Source organism: Larimichthys crocea, unplaced genomic scaffold (genome assembly GCF_000972845.2).
Source record: "Larimichthys crocea isolate SSNF unplaced genomic scaffold, L_crocea_2.0 scaffold364, whole genome shotgun sequence".
NCBI lineage: Eukaryota > Metazoa > Chordata > Actinopteri > Sciaenidae > Larimichthys > Larimichthys crocea.
Genome location: NW_020854803.1, coordinates 5,803 through 17,499, shown reverse-complemented (window position 1 = coordinate 17,499; position 11,697 = coordinate 5,803). Strand labels below are relative to the sequence as shown.

At 42.7% G+C, this 11,697-nt stretch overlaps 1 protein-coding gene across 1 annotated transcript; it reads right to left on the bottom strand.

Moving 5' to 3' along the window:
• Positions 1–5,782: 5,782 nt before the first annotated feature.
• On the bottom strand, positions 5,783–10,612 carry LOC109140851 (stonustoxin subunit beta). The gene is made up of 4 exons (XM_027276377.1): positions 10,393–10,612; positions 9,483–9,582; positions 6,988–8,451; positions 5,783–6,869 (listed from the first exon to the last, which is right to left on the bottom strand). Exons 2-4 carry the CDS (start codon positions 9,571–9,573, stop codon positions 6,316–6,318), a joined length of 2,109 nt encoding a protein of 702 aa, XP_027132178.1. The 5' UTR covers positions 9,574–9,582; positions 10,393–10,612; the 3' UTR covers positions 5,783–6,315.
• Between the last annotated feature and the right edge of the window lie 1,085 nt (positions 10,613–11,697).

Below are 11,697 nucleotides of genomic sequence, written 5' to 3'. Positions count from 1 at the left end.
TTCGTCCGGGCCGTGGAACTGTGGACCAGCTCTATACCCTTAGCGTGGCCCTGGAGGGTGCATGGGAGTTCGCCCAACCAGTCTACATGTGCTTTGTGGATCTGGAAAAGGCGTTCAACCGTGTCCCCCGGGGGATACTGTGGGGGGTGCTCCGGGAGTATGGGGTTCCGGACCCATTAATAAGGGCTAACCGGTCCCTGTACTCTCGTTGCCAGAGCTTGGTCCGCATTGCCGGCAGTAAGTCGGACCTGTTTCCCATGAGAGTTGGACTCCGCCAGGGCTGCCCTTTGTCACCGGTTCTGTTCATAACCTTTATGGACAGAATTTCTAGGCGCAGCCAGGGCGTTGAGGGGCTGCGATTCGGTGGCCTCAGGATTGGGTCGCTGCTTTTTGCGGACGATCTAGTCCTGTTGGCTTCATCGGAGCGTGACCTCCAGCTCTCTCTGGAGCGGTTTGCAGCCGAGTGTGAAGCGGCTGGGATGAGAATCAGCACCTCCAAATCCGAGGCCATGGTTCTCAGCCAGAAAAGGGTGGAGTGCACTCTCCGGGTCGGGGATGAGATCCTGCCTCAAGTGGAGGAGTTCAAGTATCTCGGGGTCTTGTTCACGAGTGAGGGAAGGATGGAACGGGAGATCGACCGGTGGATCGGTGCGGCTTCTGCAATGATGCGGACTCTGCACCGGTCCGTCGTGGTGAAGAAGGAGCTGAGCCGAAAGGCGAAGCTCTCGATTTACCAGTCGATCTACGTTCCTACCCTCACCTATGGTCACGAGCTTTGGGTAGTGACCGAAAGAATGAGATCGCGAATACAAGCGGCCGAAATGAGCTTCCTTCGCAGGGTGGCTGGGCTCTCTCTTAGAGATAGGGTGAGAAGCTCGGCCATCCGCAAGGAGCTCAGAGTAGAACCGCTGCTCCTTCGCATCGAGAGGAACCAGCTGAGGTGGCTCGGGCATCTCGTGAAGATGCCTCCTGGACATCTCCCTGGTGCGAAGTTCTGGGCACGTCCCTCCGGGAGGCGGCCCCGGGGAAGACCCAGGACACGCTGGAGGGACTATGTCGCTCGGCTGGCCTGGGAACGCCTTGGGGTCCCCCTGGGAGAGCTGGCAGAAGTGGCTGGGGAGAGGGAGGTCTGGGCCTCCCTGCTAAAGCTGCTGCCCCCACGACCCGATAACGGATAAAGCGGAAGAAGACGGAACGGAACGGAGTTTGCTGATGCTTTATGACACCCAAATGAAGGAAATGACTCCTCCAAGGAGGTTTTGGTTAATAGATAACTTTAATGTATGAAACTTGACCCAAACAATGAATAAGTTCAATAGAATAACTCATTCCCTGAAGTGTACCAAAGCAAAAGCATTGCAACTTTGACTTTAGGCCTTCTTTGTCAAGAAGCATTTAATAAAAATCTAAAGGCGGTCAGGAGCCAAGATCAACATCAGTACGCTGATGTTATGTTACATCATAGGTACAAAACCTGTTGAACAACAGCGAGTTTTCTTTCCACAGAAATTAAAACACACCTCCCCATGAGCCTTTCTGTGGAACAAATACTTGAACTCCCTGAACATTACGTTACATAATAGGTATGTCTTTTTATCAACAACAAACAGGTACAAACATGTTCTCTTTGTAAGAGAAGAGATTCAACAGAACAAAGTTTACTGAGGCCAAGACATTGACTTTTAATAGTTATATAGGGACAGAAGAAGAAAATACATCAGACTCATATTCTGACAAGGTTAGTGTTTCTCATGAAATCCCCACAGATCTCAGAGAGGGCTCAACATGTCGACAGCTGCTTGTGTGGTGTTCTGCGTGACACATATGGACTTTTGAATAGAACATGATAAAGGCACACACATGCACACACATAATGCACAAGGACACATAGACATACAAAATGCACAAACTCACAGATTACACAGCTAAGACAGTATTGAATGTTTCTCTGCCACCAGATAACATTCAGATCGGCCTTGACCAAGATTAAGGAGTCGAGCACAGACACACACCATGCAGGCTCATGGGAAACACATAGACAATATTACGTTCACGTGACGCTCAGAACACGGACATATGATTATAAGAAAGTACAGGATGGTTGGGTCCAGATCTGGTGATTTTACTATGTAACAGTGATGTAAGAGTGATGTAAGAATGGGTATAAAAGATTGTGAAAAGTAAAAGTGAAGGGTCGTTCGGATTCGCAAGCAGCTGTCTCCGTGTTGTTATTTCATTGCGTTCTGGAAGGTTTTCTCCACAACACTTGATGTATGTAAATAATGACGAGTCACTGACTTCACCTGCAAGTCCCTGCATCCTTAAAATGACTTGATTTACTTGTTAAAGTCCAACTATTGCAGCGTTGTCTCAGCTCCAGAGAGCAGCTGAAAAAGTTGCAGCAACAGCCCAAGGCTTTTCACCGAGATCTGGCTTAAAAGAATAAGACATGACAGCAGTAGACTGGATATCCAGTGTGGTACATGAGGGGTCAGTTGTAATGAAAAAACACAGAAGAAAAAGGAGTTTTTAAGTCAAACAGTCCTCCTCCTCCTTCCACTCTTTATCTTTGCTGTTTATCCTCCAGTACTTAAATAAGAGACAAGATAAGAGGCAGGAAGTCGCTCTTCCAACAAGCAGCAGGTTCTGCCGTGGGCCATTTTCTTTCGGCAGCTCTGAGTTTGGTGCGCAGTGATCGGAGGGTAACACCCAACCATGGGTGAGATTGGTCGAGTCGATCAGACCTCATAGATAAAGGACACAGCTTGTTCAGACATGAGGTCACAGTAGAGCAGAGTGACTCAGTGTCATCATTAACCTTCAGAGAGGAGAATGTGCTGAGTGGAGGTACAGCAGAGGTAACAATAGAGGAGAAGTAGGTTGGAGATACGTTACGGAGGTTGTGGCAGAACGTAACCATTGATGGAGGAGCAGAGGGTTGCTCTGACAGAGTGACATTACACTGGATAAAAAAGTGATCTGATAGGTGGAGAGGCGTTACCACCAGTGCATCTGTGGCACAGTTTCGGCTGAGAATCAAGTCAAGGTTTTTGCCAGCTTTGTGAGTAGGAGGACCATGGACCAGCTGGAGGTCAAAGGAATGTATTAATGACATAAAGTTGACAAAGTCTGGACGGTAAGTGGATGCTCATGTTGTCCAGGACAAGCAACGGACAGTCATGATCAAGTATGGATGACATCAGGGTATCTAGCTCGTCTGTAAAGTCACCCATTTGGCCTGGTGGATGGTAAATGACAACAACGTAGGCCTTAACAGGGGCCGTTACTGTAATGGCATGGTATTCGAAAGTGTCATAATTGGTGGAATGTGACAGCGGGGTGAATTTCCATTCATTGGAAATTAGCAACAGTGTGAGAGGACTGTTTTAGAGGCAGAAGGTTAGTTAGATTTCGAACTAACTATTAAGACATGAAATGTGAAATGTTGTGATGAATGTAACAACGAAAAAGAAATATGACGATAACTGATCATTTGATTATAAAGAACCATGAATGTTTGAAAATGAGTTTGGAACTAAGAGAAATAAGGATAAAAGTAAATCATGTTGAAGGGTTGAGTAAGAAACACGGTGACGAAGCAAGATTTTACGCTGGGCCGTCCACAAAGGAACCCAAACTCAGCCTCGACACCCCCTCTCTGTTCAGTATTTCCAGACTGTGCTTCAAAAAACTTTGTGACTTCCTCATCAGCTCCATCTGCATTGGATCCTGTTTCTAAGCTTGCCAGACGTATTTAATTAAACTCTGAAGGCGGTCAGGAACACTGGTGCCAAGATCAACATCAGCACATTAATGTTATGTTACATCAAAGGTACAAAACCTGCTAAACAACAGCGAGTTTTCTTCCCACAGAAATAAAAACACACTTCCCCATGAGCCTTTCTGTGGAACAAATACTTGAACTATCTGAACATCATGTTACATCATAGGTACCTTTTTATCAACAACAAACAGGTACAAACAAGTTCGCTTTGTAAGAGAAGAGATTCAACAGAACAAGACAAAGTTTACTGAGGCCAAGACATTTCTGGCAAACAGTGACACAAAATGAGGAATGAACCATTACGGAAGTTAAAGGATGCAAATTTGTCTTTTAATAGTTTGGACAGAAGAAGAAAATACATCAGACTCTGATACACACATAATTCTTATTAGCAGGATGAATTTATTGATGATTTTGGTCCATTTGTGGGATTTGTTGGCAAAAATCTAGAATATCACCAGACTCAGATGTTTCCATGAACTTTCAGAATACACTGTAGTGTGTATGTGTGTGTGTGTGTGTGTATAAGGATAAAGTGTAAGGATAGTGTTTCTCATGAAATCCCCAAAGATCTCAGAGAGGTTTCAACATGTTATGTAAAAGAATAAGACATGACAACAGTAGACTGGATATCCAGTGTGGTACAGGAGGGGTCAGTTGTGATGAAAAAACACAGAAGAAAAAGGAGTTTTTAATCAAACTGATCTTATTTTCAGTCCTCCTCTTCCTTCCACTCTTCATTTTTGCTCTTTATCCTCCAGTACTTAAATAAGAGACAAGATAAGAGGCAGGCAGAGTCTCAGAGTTGTCTGCAGCGTTGCCAAAGCACGTGTGGTTCTTCCAACAAACAGCGGGTGCTGCCGCGGGCCACTCCCCGTCCCAAAGCACTCCCAGGCAGCCCGGTCCTCGCACAGCAGCCCCTCCCAGCTGCAGTCAGAGCAGGAGACGTTCACCCCTCTGCGTCCAGACTGTGAATGAACTGCGCATGCCTGAATCTGCTGCTGGCTCATTTAATGTCAGACTACTAGACAGATCAAAGAGGAGGGTGGAGGGTTTGAGTCGACAGAAGGAAGTTCATTTGTAGTTCTAAACATATTTAGGCTTTTTACTGACTTTGTCTCTGCCAAGACGTTATTCCTCTCTCCTTCAGTGTCCATTACACTTACATGCACATGGCTGATCATTCAAATTATTTGATGACGTCATTTAGCAACTTTTAGGACAGGCAGTTGCTACTTTCTTTACTGAGGAGTTGGTTGACAACACTGGTTGTCAGATTGCTTTCACACTCTTCTGTCTAATGAATGTCTTGTCTATTACAAAGAGAGCTGATTGCTAATGCTCTGTCTGGGTCAGAAATAGTCCGGCTAAGTCTCACACATTCCAAAATAAGATCTCAGGTTTTTCCAAAACGAAATAAAGATCCCAGATTCTGTTGGGCCTCTGAGAATAACACAGATACTTATTGTAGTATCCTGACATTGATACTTGAGGTATTGCTCTAGAGGGACCTCTAGGGGATCGAGGTGTGTGTTACCTGGTAGGAAGTTACCTGTCAGGTGTCCAGTTTACATGGAGTAGATGGGGCTGTCAGTGGCCTTGCAGGCACACTCAATAAACTAACAATCCTAACCTGAATCAAGTAATAAGATTTATGTAACAGTACTAATAAACTCAAAATGCCTGCATTCATTTAATCTGTTGGTTTGGACAAACAAATTGTCTTTATTAATATTGAATGCATAAACCTGGTTACTGTGTAATGGAAGCACATTGAGTTTATTAGTTTATAAATCTTATTACTTGCTTCACATTAAGTTCATTAGTTCATTTATATTAAACCTATTTAATATAAATGAATTGAATAAATTGATGTTCTATCATTGTCGTGTCCTTTACTTTGAAAGATGCTGATGAGTCTTCAAGGATAATTAATAATCTTTGGTACAGTCAACTTTTGAATCTACAGGAAACAACAAAGCAGCACACACGGTAATCTCAGGTCTGCACTTTATTGAATATTCTGCTCAGCATAAACACGCCCAACAGGTGGCGCAGTTTCACAGGAATCTGACATTGATTCAGCTTTAGAAACATCAGCAGGTTACTTAACATCTAGAAAATGGTGTTAACAGTGATTCTGTCCTCAGAACAATGATTAATTACTCATTAATATGTCTTTAACTGAACCCTACACCATGTTTAAGACCCCAGAAAAAAACAAAAACAAGATTCATCTACAAAGGAAGTCCTTTCTTTTGGTTTTGGTCTTTCTGTCCAGACTTGAATGATCGAAACAATCTGACAGCTTCCAGAAGATTCTAAACCCTTTTTCATTTTTAGATTTACAGAGGAAACTGGGTGGAAACCCGCCAAAATAAAATCACAGATATCAGAGTAATGATGTATATTTTTGGTTATTGATTATTAACTATCTACAACACAACGATCAGGACTTTATTTGACCCGTTTGATTCACTGGGAATGATTTTTATCTCTGTGCACAGACCAAGAATCTTTTGTCATTGCTCTTATTCAAATGGACACAGGTATACATAATTGGGATGCCAAATAACCCAGAAGCCTGGGTAAAGAGGCTCAGTGAATGTGGTGTGAAAGGTGTGCAGGTGACTCAGTGTGTTAGAAGAGACATCGTAAAAGGACAGAGTGCCAGCAGGCCAGTCCAGATACACCCCAACTCTGCTGCAGACAGAGGGAGAAGGAATTGTCTCCCACCTCCCATCATGCGCTGTCCGAAGTATGTGCTTGACAGATGAAGTAGTTTTCTCCAAACCCCATGATATGGCATTATCACCAAGTCTGCTATCTGAACCTTTTCCTTTTCTTTGAATTGATTTGTATGTAGCAGCTATGACAACCCATGGATCGGAGCTAATGGTCCACTCTACCTCCCAGTAATGACGCTCAGTTAACCCCTGACTGCACAACACCTGATGTTGTTTATCAAACCTCTCTCGATGATCAGAATAGTCCTGTGTTTCTCCATATGTTGCCTTTTTGTTTTCCTCAGACAGAGTGAGGTCGTTGTTTGCAGTGTTTGGGTCCAGGGTGAGGTCACAGGCATCTGATGGAGAGACCAAAACAAAATGTGTTATTAGTCATTGTGATGGTCAAACAGGTTTCTGGAGAACAGTAATTAGTACAGCGTAGTTTTGACTGAAGAAACATGGAAAATGACTTACACCACATCAGATCTGTCCTGTCTGTGATCTCCTCCACATCAGGGATCTCAGGCTTTGTGAAATCATCAGTGACCCGATAACCGTCCTTGTAATGGTAGATAGTTGCTCCTGTGTACTTCTCATTTGCAATCGAGGCTATGAGGAAACAGACTCTGGGGTTGTTCTTCAGTGCTTTGGCAAGATTGTGGACCACTTCAGCTTTTTTTCTCGTTTTGGTTAAAACTTCATGTGAGTAGTACCATGGGACTTCAGTGGTACTTCTTAACTCAAGAGTATCCAAGTAGTTGTTCATCGCATCAAGGCAGGGGTCAGCACTCTTCAGGGAGGTGAAAACGAAGCACACAGCATGTTCTACACCTGCAGCAAGAACCTCTCTGTCCAACTCTGACTGACTATGGACGATCTTCACTCCCTCCATCATTCCTACACAGGACCAGATGACATTGATTTCTCTCTCTTTATGATCCAGCCACTCGCTGAGTTTGTCATGACTGAATGGTGACCCGTGTCTGTCTTCAAAGACTTGTTCTACTGAACTCTCATTTTCTTTACCTTCACGGATGAGGGGAAATTTCTTCCCCATGATCTGCTGGAGGTGAGATGTGTAATAATTACAGGATTTTTTGAAACTGCTTAGATCTTTGTGAATCTGTGGAAAATGCTCTGCTACTCCGTCATCCAGAGAATCATTGCATCTCATTTCTATTTCCTTTAAATCTTCTAGAGCATCTTGCGCCTTCCTCACTAGTCCAACGCTGATCCCACTCATCAGCTCAGCAGCTCCTGAACCTAAATTCTTCAGTGGCATCAGCCAGACCGTCACTGGAACACTGTTCTCTCCCTTTTCTCCCAGAAGCTTTGGAAGTTCGACATAGGTCTTCACTGCGTCTACAAATGTTGCAGGGTTGCTTTCAAGAATGAAGTCTCCATAGAATTTACAGGAGAATTTCTCAGTCAGGGCTTTTTCCTCATCATTTAGGTTGATGTCAGCTTCCCCCTCGATATCAAGAGAGGGGATCTTCTTTACCACAGCTTCCATGTGGCCCTGGATGTCTTGAACGCTGCTGGCTTCTAACTTCTCACTGTCAAACACAAAGAAAGCTTTTGCCCCATAAAGGATGCCTGTGACTACATGTGTTGCAAAACCTTTCTCAATAAGATCTGCCTGTTCTGTGTCCATGGTTAGAAGGTGAGCCATTGACAGCTGTTTGAAGTTGGTTGTAGCTTTGTACTGAAATGTCACTCTGCTCTGATTCTTGAATTTCTTCGTATCATTCAGATACTTGGCAGATCCTCCAACTTCAATCAGTCCACCCAGGAAGCTGGCCTTCAGAGAAGCTTCAACATCCAGCAGAGAAGACTTGGATTCAATGGAGTCAGATGCAGAAATTTGAAATGCACTGCTGTGCTGAGAGCTTTCACTTGTGTTTTCTTGGAGAGTTTTACCATCCCACAGTGTCACACCTGTGGAAATTAGAAAACATCAGTCATTTTATCAATGTAAGATGAGATTTATTCATAACATTTAAAGTTATTAGAGAATTGGTATAATTTAATTAAGTATTTGTATTCTTCTTAATTCAGAACAGGAACTATATTTCAGGATACACCTTGCATTTAATAGGTGATGATGTATCACATGTTGCTGAGTGTTCAGTTGTCCTATTTTTGAGGCGGACATTAAAGTAATCATGCTACACTGAAGAACTGGTCCCTGTGCGTTTGCTTGACCCACAGCCCATAACTCATTTAATTTAGTCAAAGTCAAGTTTATAGTTAACGCTAAGAGTAACTTTACATTAACATGAAGTCACAAGACTCTGATCATGCCCTTGAGCAAGGCACTGAACCACTCACTGCACTCCATCTCTCCACATTTGCATGTCTATGCGTCTAAAGAAAGTATGTACTGGGTAGACTTTAGCAGGAAGAGCTAACTTGCTCTCTTCCTGTTTACAACACAAGCAAAGTTCATAATAAGATGAGTATGTGATACATTCACACAAAACTGCAAAGACGAGTCAGGTAATATTTAAATTAGGGCTGTCAAATTAACATGTTCACTTAAAATAACAAGATTTAAAAAAAAAGATTAATTGTGCTGCGTCCACTAGTGGAATTAGGAAACTTCAGCCCACTCTCCAACACAGCAGGTGGCGGTAATGCTCCTTAAACACTCGTTACCGTTCGAGGTTTGTCCTGAGATGATCATATTGAATTTGAACAGTGAAATCTTTTTTTAGACTTTCAACTTTCATGTTTAAAATGTCTGTTATTCATTGATTTATTCAGCTACTGAATTCAGTTTGATTTGAAACATGTCTGAACATGTTTGGATGCTTTTCACAGAAAAAAAACCCAAGTGTGATTAATTTAGATTATTTAGTCACAGACCCATAATTAATTGGATTAACTTTTTTTAATCCTTTGACAGTCCTAATTTAAATATTTAAAAATACTTCTTTCATAAGATAGTAGTCAAAGTCAAGACTGACCTGGGATCAGTTCATCTTTCCGAGCATCGTACAGCATTCCCAGGGTGAAAGGTCGACCCAGGGCAGCAACCTTCATGTTCTCTGAGGCCATTTCTCCAACCTGTAAGTGACCACACAGCCTTCAATACTGCATTTACATTCACACAGCAGGAGTCAACTCTCCTCACAAACAGAAAGGACGATAAAAGAAAGACTGACAGTTTACTGTGCTATGAACTGCAGTGTCTCTCTGTTGATACCAGTTTTTTTTATACACAGGAGTTCAGTAAAAGTTGTTAGATCCCGAGTTACCCCTATACAGGAGTTTTTGGACCAGCTCTTGATTTAAAGGGTCCGACCCTCTAGCCTGTGGGTATTACCCTACCAGGTCTTCAGCAGAGGACAGTTTAAGCTGTAGGCGAGGAGACACGCCTAGCTTCTAACTGCCTTCATGTGGACACCTGCCCTGCTCACTCTAGTACAGCACCTGACAAAATAGCCCTGGAGTCAAATACTGCACTAGCCACGCCCGTTCTCCTCTGATTGATCTTGGCACTTGCTAAGATCATTTTTAGTGGCTTGTACATTAAGCTCCAAGGCTCTGTTTAATTTGCTTTGACTGAAGTAACCAGTTACAACCTTCAAATATGTTGGACACACTATACCTAATATTTATTGCCTACAGAGATATCAAAAATATGATTTATTTACTCCTTAGTCAAATTTACTCTTTAACTGTATTAAATACATTTATTGCTAAATTAAGCAAGGGCAAGCATACAGCTTAAACTGATTTGAAGTTGATTCATGTTCACGAGTAAACATTAACTTAATATTTGAAGAGAAAGAGGGAAGTGGCATACAGGCCCATACATACTGTTGGTTACTGTTGAAACTCCCGACTTTGTCCAAAGTCCAAAAAGTCTCTTACCAGATTAGTCTTCAACAGCCAGGTGATCAAAAACGTTTGGCTGTTTATCTGCTCTGTCTCTTGAGTTCAAGTTTTAAGTTAAAAAATGCAATGCCCCGATGTGGTCGATCGATCAGCTTGTCCTGAACACGAGAGCCGGCCGAGGACTAACCACGATCCTCCTTGTGTGGCGTCTTATATACCCTTTGCTTCCTATGGTCCAAATAGCATGTATTACACCTAATGTTATTACTACATTATGTTACATCATAGGTACAAAACCTGTTGAACAACAGCGAGTTTTCTTCCCACAGAAATAAAAACACACCTACTGAGTATAAAGACCTCCCCATGAACCTTTCTGTGGAACAAATACTTGAACTATCTGAACATTATGTTACATCATAGGTACCTTTTTATCAACAAACAGGTACAAACAAGTTCTCTTTGTAAGAGAAGAGATTCAACAGAACAAGACTGAGGCCAAGACATTTCTGGCAAACAGTGACACAAAATGAGGAATGAACCATTACGGAAGTTAAAGGATGCAAATTTGTCTTTTAATAGTTTGGACAGAAGAAGAAAATACATCAGACTCTGATACACACATAATTCTTATTAGCAGGATGAATTTATTGATGATTTTGGTCCATTTGTGGAATTTGTTGACAATAATCTAGAATATCACCAGACTCAGATGTTTCCATGAACTTTCAGAATACACTGTAGTGTGTGTGTGTGTGTGTGTGTGTGTGTGTGTGTTCATATTCTGACAAGGTTAGTGTTTCTCATGAAATCCCCAAAGATCTCAGAGAGGGTTCAACATGTCGACAGCTGCTTGATGTATGTAAATAATGACGAGTCACTGACTTCACCTGCAAGTCCCTGCATCCTTAAAATGACTTGATTTACTTGTTAAAGTCCAACTATTGCAGCGTTGTCTCAGCTCCAGAGACGACAGCTAAAAAAGTTGCAGCAACAGCCCAAGGCTTTTCACCAAGACCTGGCTTAAAAGAATAAGACATGACAACAGTAGACTGGATATCCAGTCTGGTACAGGAGGGGTCAGTTGTGATGAAAAAACACAGAAGAAAAAGGAGTTTTTAATCAAACTGATCTTATTTTCAGTCCTCCTCCTCCTTCCACTCTTCATCTTTGCTCTTTATCCTCCAGTATTTAAATAAGAGGCAAGATAAGAGGCAGGCAGAGTCTCAGAGTTGTCGGCAGCGTTGCCGAAGCACGTGTGGTTCTTCCAACAAACAGTGGGTGCTGCCGCGGGCCACTCCCCGTCCCAAAGCACTCCCAGGCAGCCCGGTGCTCGCACAG